The following is a 27,993-nucleotide window of genomic DNA, read 5'->3' on the forward strand; positions in this document are numbered from 1 at the left end:
ACGAACAAGCAACACAGCTCGCAGGACTCAGGGCCGAATGTGTCACCGACCCAACAGGCAGCATGAAGAAGGCAAAAACAATGAGAGTCACCCTGAGACAAGGGGACAGAGCAACCCTCAAACTCGCACACAGCAAGAGGGAACGCAAGGGTCTCCTCCATCAGACCCGAGAACCCCCGTGGGGTTTCCCAGGGCCCCTAGACTGGGTCTGCTAAGGGATATCCCAGGCAGGGCACTGCTAACCGGCGTCCCAAAATACCAAGCAATCTGCTAAAAAGCTGAACCCACGGGACGTGTTTGGCACGGCACCCCCTGCTTCGCCACTCATGAGGGCGAAGCAGGGGGTGCCACCACACAAACGACCCTAATATAAGAGGAAGGGAAAAACACAAGGCAGACCCCCCCCCCACCAGGCAAAAAAAAAAAAAAAAAAAAAAAAAAAAAAAAAAAAAAAAAAAACACAAGTGGACAACGTACCCAGAGGGAACAGAGCCGGCCGCTGTCATAGGTGAAAACTAGCTACGCAGTACCCTGCGCTCCACCAGTGCTATAAGTACCACTTACCCCAAGGTAAACAAGGGAGGAAAACCCCCAAACACTCGGGGCGGCCAAACACCAAGGAGTGAAAAGCCAACAGAGGTAGACCCAAGGTGACTTGTGGAAGGCAACCCCAAGCCCCAAGGGCAGTATTTACAGGGCACTCAGGGAAGGTGACCCTAAGCACATGCAGCCCGAGTACCTGAGAAAACTACTCCCAGCTCACACGACCACTATAAGAGCAGCACTGAAAACAAGTCACAGCACTGAGACAAGACTGGAGCTGGAGCCACACGACCATGCACGATCCCATCAGCCAAGAACTGGGGCGTGGATTGCCGGCTCGGGGGTCTGGGGCTCCCCCTTCCCCCTCCCGGGGAGGGGGGAGCTGCGCAGACATGCGGCGCGGCTCGTGTGACGTCATGCTTGTTTGCTCGTTTTTCTTTTGGGGAGTTCTGTCCACTCGTTTGTCAATTTTCGTTGTTAACCAGAATAGGGGATTGTTTTGAGGAGTTTACCTTTCTGGGTGCCTGTCCCGGTCGATGGCAGATATAGAATGCTTCAAATCACATGTGCATTTCTATGGGCCATTGCTCCCCGTGCCTCTGTGAGAAGGCCAGGTTTTGGCTCGTGGTCCCCAGTAGGCTAGAACTCCACCCACATCGACTGATGCAAAATAGTTAGGATATCCATATCAGCCATGGATAGCTCCGGGGAGCCATAGGGGCTCCCCCCAGAAAATGCACCAAAAAGGCCCACCTCAACAACAAAAACCAAGGCCCCGGCACGAACACACCACTACACGTGCCACGACCCAAAAAGAGCAGCCTGCTAGCCATGAAGACCCCAGAACCCCAGAAGGCAGAACTGGGTCACACACGAGGTAACAAAGTCCCCTGAACCCCCAAAGGAGGCCCAAGAGGAAGAAACCTCTGGAACGAAACCAAAGAACCCAAAGGAACCCGGAATCGAACCTTGGAGAGCCCAAACCACCACATTTGCCGGCGGAAATACACCACAGCACCCTGAAAGAACCCCGAGTGAAATGGCCAAAATGGACCGAAAACCGAGGAATACAAGGTGTGGGAGCAAGCATAAACAGACAGGGACACTGAGCCCAAACCTCAGGGGCCCAAACCCAAACAGACAGAAAACATCCAAGTGTTCCCAGAGGAACAGAAGGACAGAACACCCCAGAAAAAGCAAAGAAATGGCAACAGGAGGATAAAACCCCTGAAGGAGGTAAAAAATTCTCCCAAAACGTGAGCTCGCACACCCAGGCACCGGTAAACAAACAGCAGCGCCACCCTGGTGGCCAAGCGGGACAACCTGCAGAAAAGAAAATGGCCACCAGAACAAAGGAGTCGCGACCGACACAATAGATCTGAAAACACACCAGCAAATGTGGGAAGTAAGCAGACGAGAGGGACGAAAACTCCCGCCCAGAAGCAGAAAACCCAGGCAGAGGCAAACAGTCCCAGAACTGCTAGCGGGCATCCCCCACAGCCCCGGGAACATGCAACAGCGGCCCCGGGGCAGAGCCGTCATCTACGCCCTCTGCTCTTAAAAAATAGGAAGAGTACAGGGGAAAGCCAGCAAAGAAAGGGCTGCTGGTAAGACCCAAAAGCCTTGGCAGGAGGAACAGGCTCGAAAACCTCTATCCCCAACCCGAACGGGGCAGCCTCCGAAGTCGCCCTAGTCTCGGCACCAACTAAACTCCACCCTGAAATCATAATTCGCAAACGGTCAGGAGCTTTGAACAGGAAGGGGCAAGGGGCGAACAATACCGAAACAAAACGGGGTAGCCCCGGGGCATCCGGGTGGGAAATTAACCTAGCACGTTGCAGCAACCAAACCGAGCATGCAGCGCAGATGCTATCTGTTTTCTGAACAATAAGAACATCAGAAGAGTACTGGAGAACAAGCAGAGAACACAACTCTCAAGACTCCGGGTCAAGGTGTCAGTTTCTGCTCCTTCGGTTTGGTGCTTTGGTTGTTCGGTGGCAGCAGTCTCCATATTTTCTGGCACGGGATGGGGCTGCTGCATTCCGAAGGGGTCCTTGGTTTGTTGGTGCTTGGTTGGTCGGGTCGGGGGTGTGTCGTGTTTTGTGTTCAGTGGCGGCCCTCCACTGTTATTTGCGTGCCGCGGCCTCTATGTCCGGGGAGCACTTTGAGTTGATCTGGTTTCGTTCTTCCCTGTTCGCGGGTGATGGTGTCCCAGGTTGTCCGCCATGGTATTGCAGCTAGCCTGCCTGCGTTCTTTCCCCATGCCAAAGGATACCTGATCAACCAGGCTGTGACTCATACGTCAGGCTGTGAGCAGCCGCGTCCAACAGCCTGGTTGATCAGTCCGGCAACCAGGAGGCCTGGTCAACGACCGGGCCGCGGGGACGCTAAGCCCCGGAAGCACCTCAAGGTAATCTCAAGGTATGCCTGAGACGTTCATGGCTTCGCTGCTCTTGCTGCCATCTGGGCGGCGTGTCCTTGCTGTCATTTGGGCACGGATCTTTTGGTGTTCGTACAGGGGCCTTGCTGCTCGTTGTCTCGTGTTGTTCCCGGGCTCTTTTGGGGCTGTTTCGCCTTGGGTTGGCGTTTGCTGCCGGTTGTCTCGCTTTCGTTGAGGGGTGCATGGTGTCTGCCTCCCGGTTCTGTCCCTTTGACCTTCCTCTGTGGGTAGTTAACTCCGGGAAGCCGACAGGGCTCCCCCCAGAAAACCAGCGTTAATGTAATGAAACGCCATTTTCTGGGTGAGACCCGGAGGCTCCCGGCAACCCTCCCTCCCTCCGGTCGGCGGCTTTTCGCGTGTTTTGACATCCAGCCTCAGAACCGATTGGTGGATAGCCAGCGTGGGAGGTCTGGGGTTCCCCCTTCCCCCTCCCAGGGAGAGGGGGGGAGAGCTGCGCAGACAGCGGTGCGGTGACCTGTGACGTCATACTAGTTTGCTTGTTTTCTGTTGGGGAGTTCTATCCACTAGTTCGGCTTTTGGTATCAATTTTAACCAGAATAGGGGTTTGTTTTGGAATGCTTACCTTTCTGGATGCTTGATCCGGTCGATGGCAGACATAGAATGCTTCCAACTACACGGGGGGTTTCTATAGGCCATTGCTCCCCCTTGCCTCTCTGATGGGGCCAGGTTCAGGCCGTGGTCCCCGGTAGGCCCTAGAACTCCATACACATGACTGATGCCAAAGTCTGACATTAGCATATCAGCCTGGTAAAGCTCTGGGGAGCCGACGGGGCTCCCCCCAGAAATGGGGTTTAGTCAGAGTGGGAAAATGTTCTAAGTGGAGTGCCGCAAGGTTCTGTCCTGGGACCTCTGTTGTTTATAATATATATAAATGATTTAGATTTAGGTTTGAGTAGCAACATTTGCAAATTTGCCGATGATACAAAAATCGGTAGGGAAATAAACACGGAAGACAACTCACTATCACTTCAAATCGATCTAAATAGGGTTTTGAAATGATCAAAAGATTGGCAGATGCAGTTTTATGCTGATAAATTTAAAGTTTTGAGGCTAGGTAATGATGATAGAGATACAAGATACGAGCTAGATGGTGTTGAGATTGTGAAGTTAGATTGCGAAAGGGATCTGGAAGTTATGATTAGTAACAATTTAAAATCAAAGAAATAATTGGTTAACCAAAGGAGTACCTCGGAATAATAATAATAATACAGGTCAACCAGTGACCAGTCCAGCAACGAGGAGGCCTGGTCGACGATCGGGCAGCGGGTTCGCTAAACCCAGAAATCACCTCAAGGTAACTTCAAGATAAGGTAACCCTGCCTCAAAAGGCAAAACACCACTTATCTGACAAAAGGACTGGAGCCAGAACTAGGATAGCTCCCACGCACCATCAGAATAGAACTGAAGGTGGAGCTGTACAGCTGACCTGGTGCACCTTCTTCCTTCCCCTAAACGAGGGGCAAGGTAGGGCAAACTAGCTTGCACTAGTTTCATGGAATTTTGGTGGTAAGTTTTCATTGTTAGAGGGAGTTCTTTTGGCAATTTTTTGGCACTGCAGTCTTGTTTTAACTATGCAGTATTCTGTTTTGTTTCACCTAACTCTCTGGGTGCCTTCCCGCTGGTGGCAATTAGGACTTAACTTTAAATGAAAGGGTTCATAGGCCACAGCTCCCTGAGCCTCTCTCAGGGGGCCGGGTTCTGGCTCTTGGTCCTCAGTAGGCCAATGCAACTTCGCAACTGATGGCACCTAGTAGTATGGCACTGAATCAATGTGATTCCCAAAGTAAGTAATTATCAAAAAGAAAGCACCAAACCGGGAAGGCTATGTAGCACCATCAAATGCGCGGGATAATCAGAGGGCGCTAAATATCACCAAGGATGCCAATACGAGAACAGAAACGCATAAGGCAAACAATATCAAAAGTATTCGAGTCACCATGTCAAGATCGAGAGACAAGCGACCGCGGGGGACGGTCAGAAAACAAGACACACGCTCGTCCCGGAAGTCAGGACATTCAACAAGGATATGCACGTCTGTAAGAGGGACAATGCAATTAGGACAATAAGGAGCAAGGCATCGCTCCATCAAGTGACTACGAGTTAAGTGAGTATGGCCAATACGCAACCTCACCAGAGCCGTTTCCCATTGCCGGCTAAGGGAGCCGGTCGGCCGAGCGGACAGCACGCTGGACTTGCGATCCTGTGGTCCTGGGTTCAATCCCAGGCGCTGGCGAGAAACAATGGGCAGTGTTTCTTTCACCCTATGCCCCTGTTACCTAGCAGTAAAATAGGTACCTGGGTGTTAGTCAGCTGTTACGGGCTGCTTCCTAGGGGTGGAGGCCTGGTCGAGGACCAGGCCGCGGGGACACTAAAAAGCCCCGAAATCATCTGAAGATAACCTCAAGATAACGGTGGTAGGAGGACGGCCACGAGGACACACAACTTTTAAGAGAACGTAGCTTGTTACCAGTAACAGACGACCAATAAGCCTGCCAACGGGTAAGGATGGAAGAATGGATAACCGGGTTAAAGTAGGAATAAGGAATACCATTACAAGAGATGGGACAAGAGCGGACAGCCTCCCTGGCGGCAGCATCCGCACGCTCATTTAAAGAGACACCAATATGGCTGGGAACCCAACAAAATTCAACCGACTTAAATTTACTGTGAACAAGAAACAGCCAATGGTGGATCTCGACAACCACTTGATGAACCGGATTAACCTTTAACCCTTACACTACTCAGGGGTCCTGGGGACATTTACACTCCTGTGCGCAAGAAAAAAAAATTCAAAATTTTTTTTTCGTCTTCTAAACATGTTAATTTGTGTCCCCTGAGCACGGGGGGGGGGGGAACGTAGCTGACATATTTTGGGCGCAATTGACCGAGGAAGTCTGGCAAAAAGTGGGCGTTGACAGAGCGGTCGTCAGACCCAGTCAGCGTCACCCACGCTGACAGGTGGGAGTTGCCACAATGATATTATTACCTAATTGTTTCAATGTCTCTGATTGATTTTTTCTTAGTTTTTTTCCAGTAATATTATTCAATAGTGTGTATTGTAATATATTTATATAATAAAAGTGGTGAATAATCGCTATACTCAAAAGTATGATGTGCATATTAGTGATTCAATTATTATGTTTATAAAACAATAAACAAATAGTTTTGCTGCTATTACGCTCTATACACAGGTTATATATAAGTATCTGCATGTTTTGGTCACCATAACGAACCACTAAGTTGGTATTGAAAGTCGAAAAGCAACAAAGAGTTACCGCCACACACCAGCCAGCCACTCGCTGCCACTCCCTCAACACACACACTAAACTTTCTTCCCCAACAATACTGTTTGCAGTGTTATTACCCTATATACACATATTATATATAAATATCTACATGTTTTATGCACTGTAACTGTACACCTAAGCTTGTAGTGCGCCCAAAGAGCATAGTGGCCACCCTCTAAACAGCTAGACAAGTCGTGCAGACGACGTCACCTCCGTCACCCATATGGCTCCTCCCAGCATAATCCTATTGCTGTTATTACACTAATACACACATTATATATAAGTATCTACATTTGTGTTCACCATTGAGAACCACTGACCTGGTATGGTGAATGCAAACAATAACAGGTAGCCACACCTCATGTAGAATATAATGTATTTCTCATGTAGAAATAATTAGTAAATTGAAAGAAAGTAATGACCATTTGAATAGCAAAGTTTTATGTCTTGAGGGTTTAGTGAAAGACTTGCGCAAGGATAAGAATCAATTGGAAACAAATTGCAAAGCCATGGAAGAAGAAAATAAACTCTTAAAAATAGCTTTGGAAGAAGTTAAAGTAAATTTAAACATAAATGACTACAATAGGTTAGGCAAGGAAATTCAACAGGAGAAACAGCTTTTGTCAGCACAGATGGAGGAAGTTACACAGGGAATAGAACAGTGCAAGAAAGATATGCAACTCACTTATGCACAAGTGGCCAAGGAGAAGGAAAAAATAGAAGAAGCAGTAAAGGAAGTCAAACACTGCAGCAACCAAGATAAAACAAACATTAGGCTAGAAGTGAGGAAAGAATTGGCATCTAACCCGAAGTTGGTGCAAAACACAGTTGATCGGAGTAAGTCCCTGATCATTTTTGGCTGCAAAGAAAAGGCGATAACATCTAGGTCAGAAAGAGCTGTAGAAGAAGCTAAAGTAGTAGATAAAATTGTTGGCCTCGTGGAAGGTCTTACAAACAGAGAGAATGTGTGCGACTACAGGAGAATAGGCAGGTACGTAAAAGGGAAAGATCGACCTTTGAGGATCACCCTAAACGGTGCCAAACAGATGGAAGAAGTACTAAGGAATGCTAGAAAATTGCAAAGGGATGAGGATGGGAAAGGGTGGTCGTTAAGACGAGATCTTTCAAAAGAAGATAGAGAGAAGCTGAAACTGAACCTCGCCGAGGCAAAACATTTAAATGAGACCAGGAATGAAGAAGAAATAAATTCTTTTTTCTACAAAGTGATAGGGGTAGGCAAACCAGTGAAGTGGTACATAAAGGCAAACCAACAAAATCAATAGAGAGAGGGGGAGTGAAGAATAAGGAGAGGGGGAACAAGTTCCTGAAGATTGCATACACCAACATAGATGGAGTGAGATCGAAGATACTGGAGTTAAGTGATGTAATACAGCTGCAGACACCGGACATTGTTGCACTCACGGAGACAAAACTTGAAGATGTAATTTTAAATGAGGTCATATTCCCAAGGGGCTACTCAATTTGGAGACGGGACAGAAAAATTAGGAAAGGCGGTGGCGTTGCTGTGCTGGTAAAAGAACACCTAAAGGTGAAGGAAATAATGACTGCCAATCCACAAGAAGTTGACATAATAGCACTAGAGATCTGCTATGAGGATGATAAACTAATGATGATAAATGCATATAGTCCACCGCCAAGCAGCACATGGTCAAAGGAGGAGCTAGATAGTAAACGTGAAGGTCTTATAACAATAATGAGAGAGATTATAGCGAGAGCGGATAACGATAGATCACGACTGTTGATAGTCGGTGACTTCAACTTGAAATCCATAGACTGGGAAGCATATGAAGCTAAAACAGAAGATTTTTGGACCTGTAAATTTGTAGACCTCATCCTGGAAACATTCTTGTATCAACATGTTAAACAAGCTACGAGGATGAGGGAAGGGGACGTTCCCTCCATGCTAGATTTGATATTTACCAGGAAGGAGGAAGAGATATTTGACATTCAGTACCTTCCTCCCTTGGGTAAAAGTGACCATGTCTTTTTGGGAATAAAGTATGCAATGCGTTATAAGCTGGAAGAAAATAAGGAGGTTGAAGCAGTTGAAAAACCAGACTTCAGGAGAGGACATTATGGTGACCTTAGAAATTTTTTTAGTGAGTATAATTGGACAGACTTGATGCTAGGCAAGGAAGTGAATGAGATGTATGGCAAGTTTTGTGAAATATATGATAAAGGCACAAACAAATTTATACCAAAACAGAGATGCAGAACTAGGAAACAGGATTGGTTCAATAGAAATTGCGAGAGGGCTAGAGACCGAAAGACACAAAAATGGAATCAATACAGGAAGAGGCCGAACCCCCAAACATACCAGCGATACAAAGATGCGAGAAACAACTACACGGCAGTGAGGAGAGAGGCAGAAAGAAATTTTGAAAAAGGGATTGCGGACAAATGTAAAACAGAACCAGGTCTATTCTATAAATTCATAAACAACAAATTGCAGGTAAAGGATAATATTCAGAGGTTGAAAATGGGAAATAGATTCACGGAAGATGAAAAGGAAATGTGTGAAACACTAAACGAAAAGTTCCAAAGTGTGTTTGTACAAAATGAAATCTTTAGGGAACCAGATACAATAAGAATTCCAGAGAACAACATAGAACACATAGAGGTGTCTAGAGACGAAGTGGAAAAAATGCTCAAGGAGCTCGGTAAGAACAAAGCAGCTGGCCCAGATGGCGTTTCACCATGGGTTCTGAGAGAATGTGCATTTGAGCTCAGCATTCCACTTCACCTGATCTTTCAGGCATCCCTGTGTACAGGAATCGTAGCAGACGGGTGGAAACAGGCTAACATAGTTCCAATCTACAAAAGTGGCAGCAGGGAAGACCCCCTCAATTATAGACCTGTATCATTGACAAGTGTAATAGTGAAAGTATTGGAAAAACTAATCAAAACTAAATGGGTAGAACACCTAGAGAGAAATGATATAATATCAGACAGACAGTATGGTTTTCGATCTGGAAGATCCTGTGTATCGAATTTACTCAGTTTCTATGATCGAGCCACAGAGATATTACAGGAAAGAGATGGTTGGGTTGACTGCATCTAGATCATATGGATCCCAGAATACAATCTCTTCAGATGTGATAGGAAACACCGGCTTCAGGGTGGGGTCAGCCTCTACATCAAAGACACACTCATCTGTACTGAGCTGCTAAACACCTCAAATGATATGGTGGAAGTGCTGATAGTCAAAATAGAGATCCTAAATGTAGTTGTTGTCCTTGTATATAAGTCACCGGAGGCAAACCCTCAGCAGTTTAAAGACCAACTAATGAAAATAGAGCACTGCTTGGAAAACCTCACAAATCCAGCTCCGAACATCATCCTGCTTGGGGACTTCAACCTACGGCACCTGAAATGGAAGCACCTGGCTAATACAGTAATATCAGAAAGAATACCAGGAAGTAGCCTAAATGAGCAGGCACATGCAAATGACCTGCTACGGATGTGCGATAGGTTTGCCTTAAACCAGCAAATAGTAGAACCAACTAGGAAGGAGAACACGCTGGACCTCATTTTCACTAATAATGATGAGTTGATCGGGAACATAATGATTACAAATACCTGTTACTCAGATCACAACTTAATTGAAGTTCTGACAACCATGGGAAATGGACCTTCAAAACCAGTCCAGATTCCCGGTGGAGGAGATTTCAGCAAATTCAACTTCAATAATAAACGGATAAACTGGGAGCAAATAAACCAGGACTTCACAGAAATAAACTGGGAAGAACAGCTAGGAAATGCAAACCTGAACCAGTGCCTGGAAAAAATAAGCTCAGTAGCACTAGAAATATGTTCAAACCGCATACCCCTAAGAAAAAAGAGAAAGAGATGCAGATTGGAACGGGAACGTCGTTCCCTATATAGGCGAAGAAAACGAATCGCGGAACAACTTGAGAGTCGCACCCTATCTCAAGAACGGAGAAGAAGGTTAGGTAGAGAAATAGAAACAATTGAACTCAAGCTACAAGAATCATACAAAACCCAGGAGAGGCAGAGAGAGCAAAAGGCCATCAGTGAAATAGAGAGAAATCCGAAATATTTTTTCTCCTATGCAAAATCAAGATCAAAAACCACATCTAGTATCGGGCCCCTGCGAAAGGGAGATGGAACTTTCACAGATGACAACAAAGAAATGAGCGAGTTACTGAGGAAGCAGTACGACTCTGTTTTCAGTGAGCCATTAAATGCACTAAAGATTGATAACCCAAATGAATTTTTCATGGATATGATACCAACATCAAATCACATATCAGACGTCGCCCTATCCCCACTAGATTTTGAAGAAGCCATAAACAGTATGCCTATGCACTCTGCACCAGGCCCGGATTCTTGGAACTCCATATTCATCAAGAACTGTAAAAAACCACTATCGCAGGCCCTTCACATTCTGTGGAGACAAAGTCTAGATACTGGCGTTATCCCTGACATACTAAAAACAGCAGAGATAGCACCACTCCATAAAGGAGGAAATAAGGCAGAGGCAAAAAATTACAGACCGATAGCACTAACATCGCACATCATAAAAATTTTTGAGAGAGTGCTAAGAAGTAAGATCACAAAATACATGGAATCACAGCATCTCCATAACCCCGGACAACATGGTTTCAGAACAGGGCGCTCTTGCCTGTCGCAGTTGCTGGACCACTATGATATGGCATTAGATGCTATGGAAGACAAACAAAACGCTGATGTAATTTACACAGATTTCGCAAAAGCTTTTGATAAATGTGACCATGGTGTTATTGCACATAAAATGCGTTCAAAAGGAATTACCGGGAAAATAGGCAGATGGATCTACAATTTCCTGACTGACAGAACCCAATGTGTAATAGTCAACAAAATAAAATCCAGCCCATCAACCGTGAAGAGCTCAGTCCCCCAGGGTACTGTGCTTGCTCCAGTACTTTTTCTCATCCTCATATCGGACATAGACCAGAACACAACCTATAGCACTGTATCATCCTTTGCAGATGACACTAGGATTTTCATGAGAGTTGGCAACATAGAGGACACGGCAAACCTCCAATCAGATGTAGATCAGGTCTTTCTATGGGCTACAGAAAATAATATGGTATTCAACGAGGATAAGTTTCAGCTCATGCGCTACGGAAAAATTGAAAATATAAAAACAGAAACCACGTACAAAACGCAGGCAAATCATAACATAGAACGAAAAGGCAATGTAAAGGACCTGGGTGTACTCATGTCGGAAGACCTTACCTTTAAAGAACACAATAAAGTAGCCGTCACAACTGCAAGAAAAATGACAGGTTGGATAACAAGAACTTTTCACACTAGAGATGCTATACCGATGATGATACTTTTCAAAACGCTTGTGCTATCTAGAGTGGAGTACTGCTGCACAATGACAGCCCCTTTCAAAGCTGGAGAAATTGCTGACCTAGAGAGCGTGCAGAGATCCTTTACTGCTAGAATCCACTCAGTAAAACATCTAAATTACTGGGACCGACTAAAGAGCCTAAATCTGTACTCCCTTGAGCGCAGGCGGGAGAGATACATAATAATTTACACGTGGAAAATAATTGAGGGGCTGGTCCCAAACCTGCACACAGAAATAACACCACATGAGACCAGAAGACATGGCAGGATGTGCAGAATACCCCCGTTGAAAAGCAGAGGTGCAACAGGTACTCTGAGAGAGAACTCTATCAACATCAGAGGCCCGAGACTGTTCAACACGCTTCCACTACACATAAGGGGCATAACTGGCAAACCCCTCACAGTGTTCAAGAGAGAACTGGATAAGCACCTCCAAAGGATACCTGATCAACCAGGCTGTGACTCATACGTCAGGCTGCGAGCAGCCGCGTCTAACAGCCTGGTTGATCAGTCCAGCAACCAGGAGGCCTGGTCGACGACCGGGCCGCGGGGACACTAAGCCCCGGAAGCACCTCAAGGTAGCCTCAAGGTAGGTAGATCTATCTGGACCTAAAAAAGGCTTTCGACAGAGTTCCACATAAGAGGTTGTTCTGGAAACTGGAAAATATTGGAGGGGTGACAGGTAAGCTTCTATCATGGATGAAAAATTTTCTGACTGATAGAAAAATGAGGGCAGTAATCAGAGGCAATGTATCGGAATGGAGAAATGTCACAAGTGGAGTACCACAGGGTTCAGTTCTTGCACCAGTGATGTTTATTGTGTACATAAATGATCTACCAGTTGGTATACAGAATTATATGAACATGTTTGCTGATGATGCTAAGATAATAGGAAGGATAAGAAATTTAGATGACTGTCATGCCCTTCAAGAAGACCTGGACAAAATAAGTATATGGAGCACCACTTGGCAAATGGAATTTAATGTTAATAAATGTCATGTTATGGAATGTGGAATAGGAGAACATAGACCCCACACAACCTATATATTATGTGAGAAATCTTTAAAGAATTCTGATAAAGAAAGAGATCTAGGAGTGGTTCTAGATAGAAAACTATCACCTGAGGACCACATAAAGAATATTGTGCAAGGAGCCTATGCTATGCTTTCTAACTTCAGAATTGCATTTAAATACATGGATGGCGATATACTAAAGAAATTGTTCATGACTTTTGTTAGGCCAAAGCTAGAATATGCAGCTGTTGTGTGGTGCCCATATCTTAAGAAGCACATCAACAAACTGGAAAAGGTGCAAAGACATGCTACTAAGTGGCTCCCAGAACTGAAGGGCAAGAGCTACGAGGAGAGGTTAGAAGCATTAAATATGCCAAAACTAGAAGACAGAAGAAAAAGAGGTGATATGATCACTACATACAAAATAGTAACAGGAATTGATAAAATCGACAGGGAAGACTTCCTGAGACCTGGAATTTCAAGAACAAGAGGTCATAGATTTAAACTAGCTAAACACAGATGCCGAAGAAATATAAGAAAATTCACCTTCGCAAATAGAGTGGTAGACGGTTGGAACAAGTTAAGTGAGAAGGTGGTGGAGGCCAAGACCGTCAGTAGTTTCAAAGCGTTATATGACAAAGAGTGCTGGGAAGACGGGACACCACGAGCGTAGCTCTCATCCTGTAACTACACTTAGGTAATTACACTTAGGTAATTACACAGTCAGTAAACGATGCTGTCTCCCTCCGTCTCTCAGCATCACTCCTCCTACAGCGCTAATTATTACAACAATCCTGCTATTATCACAACCCTGGTTATTTATATCACAGTCATGGGTCATCTGTAATATTGTCATCGCTAAATAATAACAATTATATATTTATTTTGACATTTTTCGGCGATGCTGTGGTCACAAGCTGAACAGCAATGCTGTTCACTCATGCTGCGTGCGCCAGCCTTGGTTGCTTCCACAGTACTGTGCCTCTCGCACCTGAGAATATTGCCCACGATTTTAAAAAAAAATGGCGTCTGTTTACAAGAGCCCTGAGGAAGCTACTGTGAACCCCGTGTAGCCGCGGGCCATTTGAATCGGGCCTGGCACCCTATGGCGTATATATACGCCATGCGCACCGTGGGACATGTTACTCAGGGCATATATATACGTCATGCACAGTTTAACTGTTAAATGGCGCATGCCTATATACCATTTGACACCCACAGACGCATAAAAAAAAAAAAAAAAAAAATTTCTTCCTAACCTGTTAATTTGTGTTCACTGATCATGGGAAAAATAATAAAAAAAATCCTAAGTGGCATATATTGCCCGCTATAGGGCGGGGAAGTCTGGCAAAAAACAGGCACTGACTCAGCGTGCGTCCCATACGGTCTGTTGCTCGCCAGCTGTCAGGCCAGAGTTGCCACAAAGAGATAATTACCTAATTATTGCAATGTCTCCGATTGATTTTTCGTAGTTTTTTTGCTGTAATATTATTCAATAGTGTGTAGTGTGATATATTTATATAATAAAATGAGTGAATCATCGCTGTACTCAAAAAAATGGTGTGCATATTGATGATTCAATTATGCTCATCAAACAGTGAACAAATACTTTGTCGGTTATTACACTATATACACAGGTTATATATAATTATCTGCATGTTTTGTTCACCATAACGAACCACTAAGTTGGCATGCTGAGTGGCAGTGCCAGTGGCAGCCCGCCACTGGCTGCCACTCTCTCCCTCTCTCACCTCACCTGACTTGCCACCATTCTCCTCCCACCATACTGTTTTTGCTTTAATATATAGATGTTATATATAAGTATTTACATGTTTTGTTCACCATAACTGTACATCTAAGCTTGAATGGTGAGTAAAGGCACAAAGACGTAGCTACTCACACAGTCAGCTGATGGCTGCCGCCCTCAAGGCCAGACGCACTAATATTTCTTCTCCAACAATACTGTTTGTGGTGTTATTACGCTATATACACACATTATATATTAATATCTACCTGTTTTATTCACCATACTTGTTCAAGTTAACTGGTATGGTGCCCAAAGACCATCGTGGTCACCAGTAAACAACATGATACGTCGTGCAGACGACGCCACCGCCCTCACCAAAATGGCGGCTCCCAACCTACTCCTCTTGCTGTTTATACCATCTACACACACGTTATATATAAGTATCTACATTTGTGTTCACCATAGCAAACCACTAAGCTGGTATGGTGAGTGCAGTCAATAAATGGTGGCCACACACAGTCAGAAGACATTGCCACCACCCTCCCTCCCACAGCATTACTCCTCCCTCCATGGAGCACAGCGCTAAATATCACCACAATCCTGCTATTATCAGAACCCTGGTCAGTTTTATCACAGTCATGGGTCTTCTGTAATAATATCATCACTACATAATAGCATGAACAAGTATATTATGGCATTTTTAGGCGATGCTGTGGTCACAAGCTGAACAGCAGTGCTGTGAGCTCATGCTGCGTGCATCAGGCTTGGTAGCTCACTCAATACCGAGGCCCCTAACAGCCAGGAATTTGACCCGCGATTTAAAAAAAAAAAATGGCGTCTGTTTACAAGAGGAAGGTGTGGTGAACCCCGTGTATCTGCGGGCCATTTAAATCTTGCGTAGTACTCCAAAGCATCATATGATGTGATGTGCAATTTACTGCAAGTCGGTCAAAGCATCATATGATGCGATGCACAATTTAAGGGTTAAAGGACCCGAGAGCCATAAGGGCACTACGAGAGTCAACAACAACTATAAAGGAAGATTGACAACGAGAGAGCAGGAGACGAAGAGCATAGAGAATAGCATAAAGCTCCGCTTTTAAGATGCTAGTCTCAGGAGGTAAGCGACACATATAAGTGCGATCAGGAATAACAACAGAGTAGCCAACACCATCTGCAGACTTAGACCCATCAGTGAAGATGGAAATGAAGTGGGAGTGAGAAGAAAAGTACTCAAGGAAAAGGCGTTTTAGAACCGTAGGAGGGGCAAAAGCTTTAGGGATGCAGGTCAAGGACGTACAAAACTGCGGAAGAGGGACTCTCCACAGGGGCAAAGAAGAAACTACACGAGGAGAAATATTAGAAATACGAATGGAAAGAAAATCCTGTAAGCGAGATAACCGGACAGAAAGAGGGAGGCGGTGAAGAGGAACAGGAACTGCAGGAGGGGTAAAAGTTAAAGCACGACAGAGGCGAGAGGAAGGATGTTGCAAGGACCGCGCTAGATAGCGAAGACAGTAGCGATCACGGCGGTCCTGGAGAGACAGGAAACAGTATCAACATACAAGCTGAGAACGGAAGTCGAACGAAAGGCACCAGAACTGAGGCGCAACCCAATATGGTGCAAAGCATCAAGACGGCGAAGAGTGGAAAGAGAAGCAGACGAGTAAGCAGGGCAATCATAAACGAGCTTAGACAGGACAAGAGAGGAATGTAAAACAAGGAGTGCGCGCCTATCCGCTCCCCAAGAAGTATGGGACAATACGCGAAGGAGGGTAAGGGCCTTAGAGCACTCAACACGGAGGTAAGAGATATGGGGAGACCAAGACAAACGAGTGTCAAAGAATAACCCCAAAAGCTTCACGGAATCTTTGTACTCAAGGGGATGACCATAAAGTGAGAAAAAGGGACAAAGAACGACCCATTTCCGAGTAAAAATCATGGCAGAAGTCTTAGTAGTAGAGAACATGAAGCCATGATCGGTGGCCCAAGATGACACGGCATCAATCGCAAGTTGAAGCGGGCGTTGAAGGAGAGGCGAATCATCACCCTGACAGCAAACAACCCGTTCTCGCAAATTTAATAAGTCAATATTGACTTATTAGTTGCGTGCATAGGTGACATACTAAACATAATAGTTTCCCTTGAAAAGCTTCATAGAAAACACCGACCTTACCTAACCTACTTAGTATGTTAAAATAAGCATCTTATAGCCTCATAATTACAATTGTTACTTAACCTATTATAGGTATAGGTTAGGTAATAATTGTAATTACAAAGCAATAAGATGCTTATCTTAACATACTAAGTAGGTTAGGTAAGGTCGGTGTTTTCTATGAAGCTTTTCAAGGGAAACTATTATGTTTAGTATGTCACCTATGCACGCAACTAATAAGTCAATATTGACTTATTAAATTTGCGAGAACGGGTTGCAGCAAAGGGTAAGATCATCAACACAGAGAGTGGAGAAGACGCCTGAAGGAAGAGAGGAAAGAAGACCATTGACGGCAACCAGAAAAAGAGTAGTGCTCAGAACACTACCCTGGGGCACACCTTCGTATTGCTGAAAAGAGGCAGAGAGAGTGGTACCAAGCTTCACCCGAAAGGAAGGATGAGAGAGGAAGCTGCGGAGAAAGAGAGGGAGATGACCACGAAGGCCAAAAGAATGAAGCTGGGATAGAATATGATATCGCTAAGTGGTGTCGTAAGCCTTTTCCAGGTCAAAAAGGACGGCAACGACGGAGGTCTTCGCAGCAAAAGCAGTACGAATATAGACCTCCAAGTTCACCATGACATCTGTTGTGCTGCGGCACTTGCGGAAACCAAATTGAGAAGGGGAGAGGTGGTGATAGTGTTCTAAGAACCACATCAAACGAACGTTAACCATACATTCAAAGAGTTTGCAGACACAACTTGTGAGGGCAATAGGGCGAAAGTGCTTATGGGATGTTCCCAGAGACCCTGGTTTGCGAACAGGGAGGACAACAGCATTGAGCCAGTCCTCGGGGACTGACGATGACTCCCAGATCTGATTATACAGACTCGGTAAATACTGAGACGTGCACGGAGGGAGATGGCGAAGCATCTCATAATGAATACCATCGGAGCCCGCCGCCGTAGAACCGCAGAGGGCCAGGGCAGAACGAAGTTCAGAGAGAGAGATGGGATCGTTATAGGGAAGTCGAAGACGAGTGCAGAAATCTAAAGGACGAGACTCAAGGACAGGTTTACGAAGAAGGAAAAATTGGGGAAGATGAAGACCAGAGCTAACAGAAGAAAAGTGGGAACCCAGTTCAGTAGCGACCTGCAACGGGACCGCCACAAGAGTACCTCGGAGGTGAAGGACCGGTGAAACATCGGGAACGAACGTACCTGCTATCTAGCGGACGAAACAAAGACCACAAATACTTGAAGAAGTGGAAAAGTTATTAAATTGGATACACGACAAGGAGTTAAGGGGTGACAGTGTTTCGGAGGCCATTATTTGTGAGAAAGCCTGGGTTTGGACAGATTTGTGGTGAGGAAATCGAGCAGTGAGCCTCAACCAGGACCTAGTGGCACTCAGATAAAACGTCCCAGGGAGAGCACACCAGAAAGGTCCTCACTGCCTGATGTGATAATGGAAGGGGGACTCCCCTTCCAAACAGTAACTCCTTTCCTCCTCCCCCCTCCTCACCATCTTCCAAACACCTACAGCATTCAACAGCAAGGTAAGTAATAACTTGAACATAGTTTTGTAGGTTTATTTAGATGAATTAGGTATAAAAATTTAGTTTCATGTGGGGTTTTTGGGGTAGTGAGGAACGGATTAATTCATTTCCCTTTATTTCTTATGGGGAAATTAGCTTCGGAATACGAGTTTTCGGAATACGAGGCGTCTCCAGGAAACCAATTAAACTCTTAAACTGAGGTATGCCTGTACATGAAACTTACACAGTATATGTGGAGGGCATGTCTCTACATTGGGGGGCTTTCATTTTTCTCTAAGTTCATTTATTGATTTTATAATAGCAATAAACATGCCATATTTGCAAAAAAAATTGGGGAACTTTGAACATTTGTATTAGGAAAACTAAAGATGTTTTGGAAACTCTAAAGCCCCCAATCCTTTATTATATGCTAATGTGTCAGAAAAGTGTCACAGAATAATTATATCTGAAACGTGTGTTCTGAAGTGTGGACTTGAAAATGTGTAAAAAAACATTGAAAAAAAAACAAACAATCTCCCTTTCTATTTACGCTGCAGTACTGAAACTTGGGACAGTTTCAGCACTATTCATATACAACTAGTAAAATAATATTGGTTGACATTGAACAATTTTCAACTAAACCTCTGACGCCCCCTTAAGACAAAATTATTAAAAAAGTGTTAAGAAACAAAAAATCACAGCAGCCCTTACCTTCCTTCTTTCCATCTTCCACTTTTGTCTCCTCTTTAATAACTTCTCTCTCTCCTGCTTCTCCTTTAGCTTCCACCTCCACATCCATCACAGCTGCACAGCAACACACAAGTGATAAGAGTTGTGCACACAAACATTACCCATAACACTAACTGCTAACACATATGCTACTGTGCAACCACTGACAACAAACAACACAAATTGAACCCGAAAGCATTATTAGAAACAACTCAACCTGGCACCACTGTAAGCAGCTTTAGTTGAACCTGGAGACATTATCAGAGGCAACAGTGGGAGCTGGGAACATTAATCAGAGGCAACAGTGGGAGCTGGGAACATTATCAGGGGCAACAGTGGGAGCTGGGAACATTATCAGGGGCAACAGTGGGAGCTGGGAACATTATCAGAGGCAACAGTGGGAGCTGGGAACATAATCAGGGGCAACAGTGGGAGCTGGGAACATTATCAGGGGCAACAGTGGGAGCTGGGAACATTATCAGAGGCAACAGTGGGAGCTGGGAACATAATCAGGGACAACAGTGGGAGCTGGGAACATTATCAGAGGCAACAGTGGGAGCTGGGAACATAATCAGGGACAACAGTGGGAGCTGGGAACATTATCAGGGGCAACAGTGGGAGTTGGGACCATTATCAGGGGCAACAGTGGGAGCTGGGAACATTATCAGAGGCAACAGTGGGAGCTGGGAACATTATCAGAGGCAACAGTGGGAGCTGGAAACATAATCAGGGACAACAGTCGGAGCTGGGAACATTATCAGGGGCAACAGTGGGAGTTGGGAACATTATCAGGGACAACAGTGGGAGCTGGGAACATTATCAGGGGCAACAGTGGGAGTTGGGACCATTATCAGGGGCAACAGTGGGAGCTGGGAACATTATCAGGGGCAACAGTGGGAGCTGGGAACATTATCAGGGGCAACAGTGGGAGTTGGGACCATTATCAGGGGCAACAGTGGGAGCTGGGAACATTATCAGGGGTAACAGTGGGAGCTGGGAACATAATCAAGGGTAACAGTGGGAGCTGGGAACATTATCAGGGGCAACAGTGGGAGTTGGGAACATTATCAGGGGCAACAGTGGGAGTTGGGAACATTATCAGGGGCAACAGTGGGAGTTGGGAACATAATCAGGGGCAACAGTGGGAGCTGGGAACATTATCAGGGGCAACAGTGGGAGTTGGGAACATAATCAGGGGCAACAGTGGGAGCTGGGAACATTATCAGGGGCAACAGTGGGAGTTGGGAACATTATCAGGGACAACAGTGGGAGCTGGGAACATTATCAGGGGCAACAGTGGGAGTTAGGACCATTATCAGGGGCAACAGTGGGAGCTGGGAACATTATCAGAGGCAACAGTGGGAGCTGGGAACATTATCAGAGGCAACAGTGGGAGCTGGGAACATAATCAGGGACAACAGTGGAAGCTGGGAACATTATCAGGGGCAACAGTGGGAGCTGGGAACATTATCAGAGGCAACAGTGGGAGCTGGGACCATTATCAGGGGCAACAGTGGGAGCTGGGAACATTATCAGGGGCAACAGTGGGAGCTGGGAACATTATCAGGGGCAACAGTGGGAGCTGGGAACATAATCAGGGGCAACAGTGGGAGCTGGGAACATAATCAGGGGCAACAGTGGGAGCTGGGAACATTATCAGGGGCAACAGTGGGAGCTGGGAACATTATCAGGGGCAACAGTGGGAGCTGGGAACATTATCAGGGGCAACAGTGGGAGCTGGGAACATTATCAGGGGCATCAGTGGGAGCTGGGAACATTATCAGGGGCAACAGTGGGAGCTGGGAACATTATCAGGGGCAACAGTGGGAGCTGGGAACATATCAGGGGCAACAGTGGGAGCTGGGAACATTATCAGGGGCAACAGTGGGAGCTGGGAACATTATCAGGGGCAACAGTGGGAGCTGGGAACATTATCAGGGGCAACAGTGGGAGCTGGGAACATAATCAGGGGCAACAGTGGGAGCTGGGAACATTATCAGGGGCAACAGTGGGAGCTGGGAACATTATCAGGGGCAACAGTGGGAGCTGGGAACATAATCAGGGGCAACAGTGGGAGCTGAGAAAATTACCCGGGACAACAACATTGATACTTCTATGCAACATCCATACCTCTATGCAACATCCATACCTCTATGCAACATCCGTACCTCTATGCAACATCCATACCTCTATGCAACATCCGTGCTCTTGTGCAACAGAAGCAGAAATCTAACTCACCATGATCCTTCTCTACTGTTTCCTTCGGTACACTCACGGCTGTTTTCTCAGTTGACACTTCTGCTTCCTGAAACCCTTGCATTTGAGATTCCTTTTCTGCCTCTTTCTCAAATTTCTTCATGAGGTTTATCCTTTTCTCCTGAAACGTCAAATACAATTATGTATAGGAGGTTCAGGTAAGGCCATGCTTGATTTGTTACATCTATCGACTACAGAACTTGCAGTAGTTGTTCTATTTTGGACCACTGAATATATTTGAGGCTTCAGTTTTCATATGAGCAAGAACATCTCCAGAATGTAGTCTCTTGTGACCTAACATCATTCACCAACATCTCGGTGTCTAAAATAAATCACACAAGACCCTAGTCCTTCTGGGCTAATGCTAATCACAGCTAGTGTTTCTGGGCTAATGCTAGGCACAGCTAGTGTTTCTGGGCTAATGCTAGGCACAGCTAGTGTTTCTGGGCTAATGCTAATCACAGCTAGTGTTTCTAAGCTAATGCTAATCACAGTTAGTGTTTCTGGGCTAATGCTAATCACAGCTAGTGTTTCTGGACTGATGCTAATCACAGTTAGTGTTTCTGGGCTAATGCTAATCACAGCTAGTGTTTCTGGGCTAATGCTAATCACAGCTAGTGTTTCTGGGCTAATGCTAATCACAGCTAATGTTTCTGGGCTAATGCTAATCACAGCTAGTGTTTCTGGGCTAATGCTAATCACAGCTAGTGTTTCTGGGCTAATGCTAATCACAGCTAGTGTTTCTGGGCTAATGCTAATCACAGCTAGTGTTTCTGGACTAATGTTAATCACAGCTAGTGTTTCTGGGCTAATGCTAGGCACAGCTAGTGTTTCTGGGCTAATGCTAATCACAGCTAGTGTTTCTAAGCTAATGCTAATCACAGTTAGTGTTTCTGGGCTAATGCTAATCGCAGCTAGTGTTTCTGGACTGATGCTAATCACAGTTAGTGTTTCTGGGCTAATGCTAATCACAGCTAGTGTTTCTGGGCTAATGCTAATCACAGCTAGTGTTTCTGGGCTAATGCTAATCACAGCTAATGTTTCTGGGCTAATGCTAATCACAGCTAGTGTTTCTGGGCTAATGCTAATCACAGCTAGTGTTTCTGGGCTAATGCTAATCACAGCTAGTGTTTCTGGGCTAATGCTAATCACAGCTAGTGTTTCTGGACTAATGTTAATCACAGCTAGTGTTTCTGGGCTAATGTTAATCACAGCTAGTGTTTCTGGGCTAATGTTAATCACAGCTAATGTTTCTGGGCTAATGTTAATCACAGTTAGTGTTTCTGGGCTAATGTAATTGTAATTACCTAAGTGTAGTTACAGGATGAGAGCTACGCTCGTGGTGTCCCATCTTCCCAGCACTCTTTGTCATATAACGCTTTGAAACTACTGACGGTCTTGGCCTCCACCACCTTCTCACCTAACTTGTTCCAACCGTCTACCACTCTGTTTGCGAAAGTGAATTTTCTTATATTTCTTCGGCATCTGTGTTTAGCTAGTTTATATCTATGACCTCTTGTTCTTAAAGTTCCAGGTCTCAGGAAATCTTCCCTATCGACTTTATCAATTCCTGTTACTATTTTGTATGTAGTGATCATATCACATCTTTTTCTTCTGTCTTCTAGTTTTGGCATATTTAATGCCTCTAATCTCTCCTCGTAGCTCTTGCCCTTCAGTTCTGGGAGCCACTTAGTAGCATGTCTTTGCACCTTTTCCAGTTTGTTGATGTGCTTCTTAAGATATGGGCACCTCACAACCGCTGCATATTCTAGCTTTGGCCTAACAAAAGTCGTGAACAATTTCTTTAGTATATCGCCATCCATGTATTTAAAAGCAATTCTGATGTTAGAAAGCGTGGCATAGGCTCCTCGCACAATATTCTTTATGTGGTCCTCAGGTGATGTTAATCACCTGCCTCAGGTACCTCAGGTAATGCTAATCACAGCTAATGTTTCTGGGCTAATCCTAATCACAGCTAGTGTTTCTGGGCTACTGCTAATCATAGTTAGTGTTTCTGGGCTAATGCTAATCACAGCTAGTGTTTCTGGGCTAATGCTCGGCACAGCTAGTGACACGCAGTTAGAACACCATCAAGGAAGCCACTTGCTCGCCATACAAATGGTGACAGACCCACATCAGAAAAAAAAGATGCCAACACTTGAAGAGAAGATCGAACAAGGTACGTAATGGACTCGCCCGATCATCTGAAAGAGGTAGAGCCGTGGGAAGAGCCTCGGGTTCAGACAGAGCAAGCAGCGCCTGAAACCAAGGCTGGGCTGGCCACCAACGTGCAGCAGTCATCAGACCCACATGTGACACATGCAGCAGTCATCAGACCCACATATGACATGTGCAGCAGTCATCAGACCCACATATGACATGTGCAGTAGTCATCAGACCCACATATGACATGTGCAGTAGTCATCAGACCCAGAATGTGAGAAGCCAAACCGGAGATTCAATTGATGCAGTTTCAGTTAAGGAGTGAACAGTGAGGTCTGGTTCTGTATAATCTGCCTACTAGACTTGGTGTGCTGGCTATATTTGATGCGAACTTTCCTGAAGTTCAACTTCTTTGTTGTATCTGACTTTAAAGTTGTGGATGGAGGTCACTCACACGAATGCTTTTCAGTGTTATGTCAACATGTTAACCACCTGTACAGGTACACATATATTCTTAAATTACTTCACTTCATTTCCATCTCCAGTTTCTATCTATGCCATCTTGACCTATTTTTCCCACTTTGGAGATGCTGTATTTTACCACATTGTCTATTCCTCTTAGGATCTTGTATGTACTGATCATATGCCCTCAATACAATCTCTCCTCATATTAAGAGATTTACTTCCCTTAACCTATGCTCACAGCTTTAGTAATTACCTAAGTGTAGTTACAGGATGAGAGCTACGCTCGTGGTGTCCCGTCTTCCCAGCACTCTTTGTCATATAACGCTTTGAAACTACTGACGGTCTTGGCCTCCACCACCTTCTCACTTAACTTGTTCCAACCGTCTACCACTCTATTTGCGAAGGTGAATTTTCTTATATTTCTTCGGCATCTGTGTTTAGCTAGTTTAAATCTATGACCTCTTGTTCTTGAAGTTCCAGGTCTCAGGAAGTCTTCCCTGTCGATTTTATCAATTCCTGTTACTATTTTGTACGTAGTGATCATATCACCTCTTTTTCTTCTGTCTTCTAGTTTTGGCATATTTAATGCTTCTAACCTCTCCTCGTAGCTCTTGCCCTTCAGTTCTGGGAGCCACTTAGTAGCATGTCTTTGCACCTTTTCCAGTTTGTTGATGTGCTTCTTAAGATATGGGCACCACACAACAGCTGCATATTCTAGCTTTGGCCTAACAAAAGTCATGAACAATTTCTTTAGTATATCGCCATCCATGTATTTAAATGCAATTCTGAAGTTAGAAAGCATTGCATAGGCTCCTTGCACAATATTCTTTATGTGGTCCTCAGGTGATAGTTTTCTATCTAGAACCACTCCTAGATCTCTTTCTTTATCAGAATTCTTTAAAGATTTCTCACATAATATATAGGTTGTGTGGGGTCTATGTTCTCCTATTCCACATTCCATAACATGACATTTATTAACATTAAATTCCATTTGCCAAGTGGTGCTCCATATACTTATTTTGTCCAGGTCTTCTTGAAGGGCATGACAGTCATCTAAATTTCTTATCCTTCCTATTATCTTAGCATCATCAGCAAACATGTTCATATAATTCTGTATACCAACTGGTAGATCATTTATGTACACAATAAACATCACTGGTGCAAGAACTGAACCCTGTGGTACTCCACTTGTGACATTTCTCCATTCCGATACATTGCCTCTGATTACTGCCCTCATTTTTCTATCAGTCAGAAAATTTTTCATCCATGATAGAAGCTTACCTGTCACCCCTCCAATATTTTCCAGTTTCCAGAACAACCTCTTATGTGGAACTCTGTCGAAAGCCTTTTTTAGGTCCAGATAGATGCAGTCAACCCAACCATCTCTTTCCTGTAATATCTCTGTGGCTCTGTATTTAGGAATGTGACAGATAGCCAGTGTTACTATAAAAGGTTGTGTGAAGATTCAAGAGTACAATGCAACTTTGATTATGACTTACTGGATCTCTCCGCTCATACGTGGACCCCCCAGGTAAGTCACTAAGTCTGGGAAGAGGTCCCCCAGGTGTACTGGGCGGCAGGTCCAAAAGAAGGGACAATGTTGATGATCCTAGAACAAGTATGACAAATTAGTAACATGCAAAAAACCAGCGTTGAATGTAATGAAACGCCATTTCCTGGGTGAGACCCCGGAGCTTACTAGGCTGATATGCTAATATCAGACTTTGGCATCAGTCATGTGTATGAGTTCTATGGGCCTACCAGGGACCACGAGCCAGAACCTGGCCCCCTCAGAGAGGCAAGGGGAGCAATGGCCTATAGAAACTCGTGTGGTTGGAAGCATTCTATGTCTGCCATCGACTGTGTCAGGCACCCAGAAAGGTAAGCGTCCCAAAACAAACCCCTATTCTAGTGAAAATTGCTACCACAAGCCGAACAAGTGAATAGAACTCCCTTAAAAGAAACGAGCAAACGATCATGACGCCACACGTCGCAGCGCCGATGTCTGCGAAGCTGCCCCCTCCCGGGGAGGGGGAAAGGGGAGCCCCAGACCTACCGCACTAGCTATCTACCATCAATTCTGAGGCTGGATGTCAAAAAATGCGAAAAACCGCCGACCGGAGGGAGGGAGGGATGCCGGGGAGACTCCGGGTCTCACCCAGAAAATGGCGTTTCATTACATTCAACGCTGGCTTTCTGGGGGGAGTCCCTTCGCCTCCCCGAGCTAACTACCCACAGAGGAAATTAAGAAGGATGTACCCGGGAGCCAGTCGCCACACTCCCCAACTCAAAGTCGAGACAACTGGCTGCAACCGCCAACCCAAGGCAACACAGGCCCGAATGGGCCCGGGAATGACCACGAGATATCAAGCAGCCAGGCCCCTGAACCACCGCAAAAATCCCTGTGCCCAAATGTCAGCCAGGACATGCCACACAGATGGCAACAAGAGCAGCGAATCTATGAACATTATGGGTACGGGGATAGAACGCAGGCTGGCTAGCCTCAATAACACGGCAGACAACTTGGGAGACCCTCACCCGCGAACAGGGAAGAAGGGAACCGGATCAACCTAGGTTCCCCATACGTGGGGAACCCAAAGCGCATCCAGGACACACAAGCCGAGGCACACAAATAACAGCGGAGGGTCGCAACCGGACACAAAACACGATGCACCCCCAGCCTGACCAACCAAGCACCAACAAACCAAGGACCCCTCCGGAAAGCAGCAGTCTCATTCTGTGCCAAAAAAGAGGGAGACGGCTGCAACCGAACAAACATAACGCCACGACCGAAGGAGCAGAAACCCTTGCGCCGGAGGAGAGCAGGAAGCTCATCAACCCGACCCCTAGAGACAAAAGCCAACAGGAAAAAGAGTCTTCGAGAAACAAACCCGAACCGAAGGGGCAGCAACAAATCGTGGAGAAGAAGAAAGAGCACACTGTCCAAAGACCAGGACGGCTCAGGCGATGCATGAGCAGGCCGGAGGTGAAACAATGTACGAGACAGCTGACGAAATGGCTCAGACGTAATACCAAGACCGAAGGCAAGCTGAAGCGGCTCCACCAGCACCGCATGAACGAGGCGACAGTATGCGGCAAGATGACAACCCCGAACCTCCACCAGAAAAGACAAGCCGACACCAACAAATGCAGCCATCTAAGAAGGGGCAGAAGGAACCTTACCTTGGAAGGACCATCAAAAAAACCCATACTGTCGCCAAGAAGAAGCACGCAGGTGGGACACCAACAACAAAGCCACCTGACCACCAACTGATGGTGAAAGATTCGAGGCAGAACCTAACCAGCCCCATCAAGGTTCATTCGAGCCTAGGAAGAGTCGGAGCCGTGGGAAGATCTCGCGTGCGACCACCGAGCAAGCAGAGCCGGAAACCCAAGCCGGCAAAGAAGGAGATGGAACGTCTGCCGAACAGATAACTCCCCAACGCGAGCGAGCTCGCCAGATCGGAGACTACGGGTCTGATGCGAGACTCCAGAGAAGGGACACCGCGAGACCCTGAAAATGCTAACAGGCAGGGCAAGCCAGGAAAACAGGAACCCAGACCTGGCAACAGGAGGGCCAAAAGGCACAAACAAAACACATAACAGTGTGTAGGAGAAAACAAGAAAAGACCATAAGAACAGCCCCAGCACCAGCGGCCAGGGACAAGAGTGAAGCAGGAAGATGAGGAACAAAGAAGGCATGCAGCAAATCGGGAACGAAAGGGGACACGACCAACCCACAAAGCTGCAGACCATGTCCCAACAAGTCATGCCAACAACACAGTCGCAGGCCCTGTCCCAACAAACCAAACTGAAGAAGGTGCAAAGGTTTGCCATCAGACTAGTACCCAAACCGAGGGGTACGAGCAACGAAGACAGACTAACGAACACAAGTGCACACGCACCATGTGACAAAGAGTGCTGGGAAGATGGGACACCACGAGCGTAGCTCTCATCCTGTAACTACACTTAGGTAATTACACTTAGGTAATTACCATGCGACACAGGCGGAAGGAGCGCCCAAAGGAGCCAAAAAAATGCAAGAAAGAAACATTTCAGTGGCAGAGTAGTAAACAAATGGAATGCATGAGTAAGGGAAGTGGTGGAGGCTGACCCCACACACAGCTGCAAGTGCAGACATAACAGCCCAGTAGATGTCAGGGAAGCGACAGGGAAGAGGCAGGACAAAAAAGCCATGTTCAACCAAAGGAAGCGCAGCCAGAGGCGGACAACTAGGCGAGGACAGAGAAATCAACGT

The 27,993-nt window shown here is 45.7% G+C and overlaps 1 protein-coding gene across 3 annotated transcripts in view; it reads right to left on the minus strand.

The window, feature by feature from the left end:
- LOC123774997 (bromodomain-containing protein 8) overlaps positions 1 to 27,993 on the minus strand; it is a 341,469-nt gene that overhangs the window by 80,789 nt on the left and 232,687 nt on the right. For 2 of the 3 annotated variants that reach the window (XM_045769702.2, XM_045769701.2), the window contains exons 9-11: positions 25,235 to 25,344; positions 21,090 to 21,228; positions 18,834 to 18,926 (exon numbers count right to left, since the gene is read on the minus strand). In XM_045769702.2, the coding sequence (XP_045625658.1) occupies positions 18,834 to 18,926; positions 21,090 to 21,228; positions 25,235 to 25,344 (342 nt within the window). The remainder of the gene's footprint in view (positions 1 to 18,833; positions 18,927 to 21,089; positions 21,229 to 25,234; positions 25,345 to 27,993) is intronic. The other variant, XM_045769703.2, reaches the window with a different exon arrangement.

The sequence above is a fragment of the Procambarus clarkii genome, chromosome 92 (genome assembly GCF_040958095.1).
Source record: "Procambarus clarkii isolate CNS0578487 chromosome 92, FALCON_Pclarkii_2.0, whole genome shotgun sequence".
Taxonomy (NCBI): Eukaryota; Metazoa; Arthropoda; class Malacostraca; order Decapoda; family Cambaridae; genus Procambarus; species Procambarus clarkii.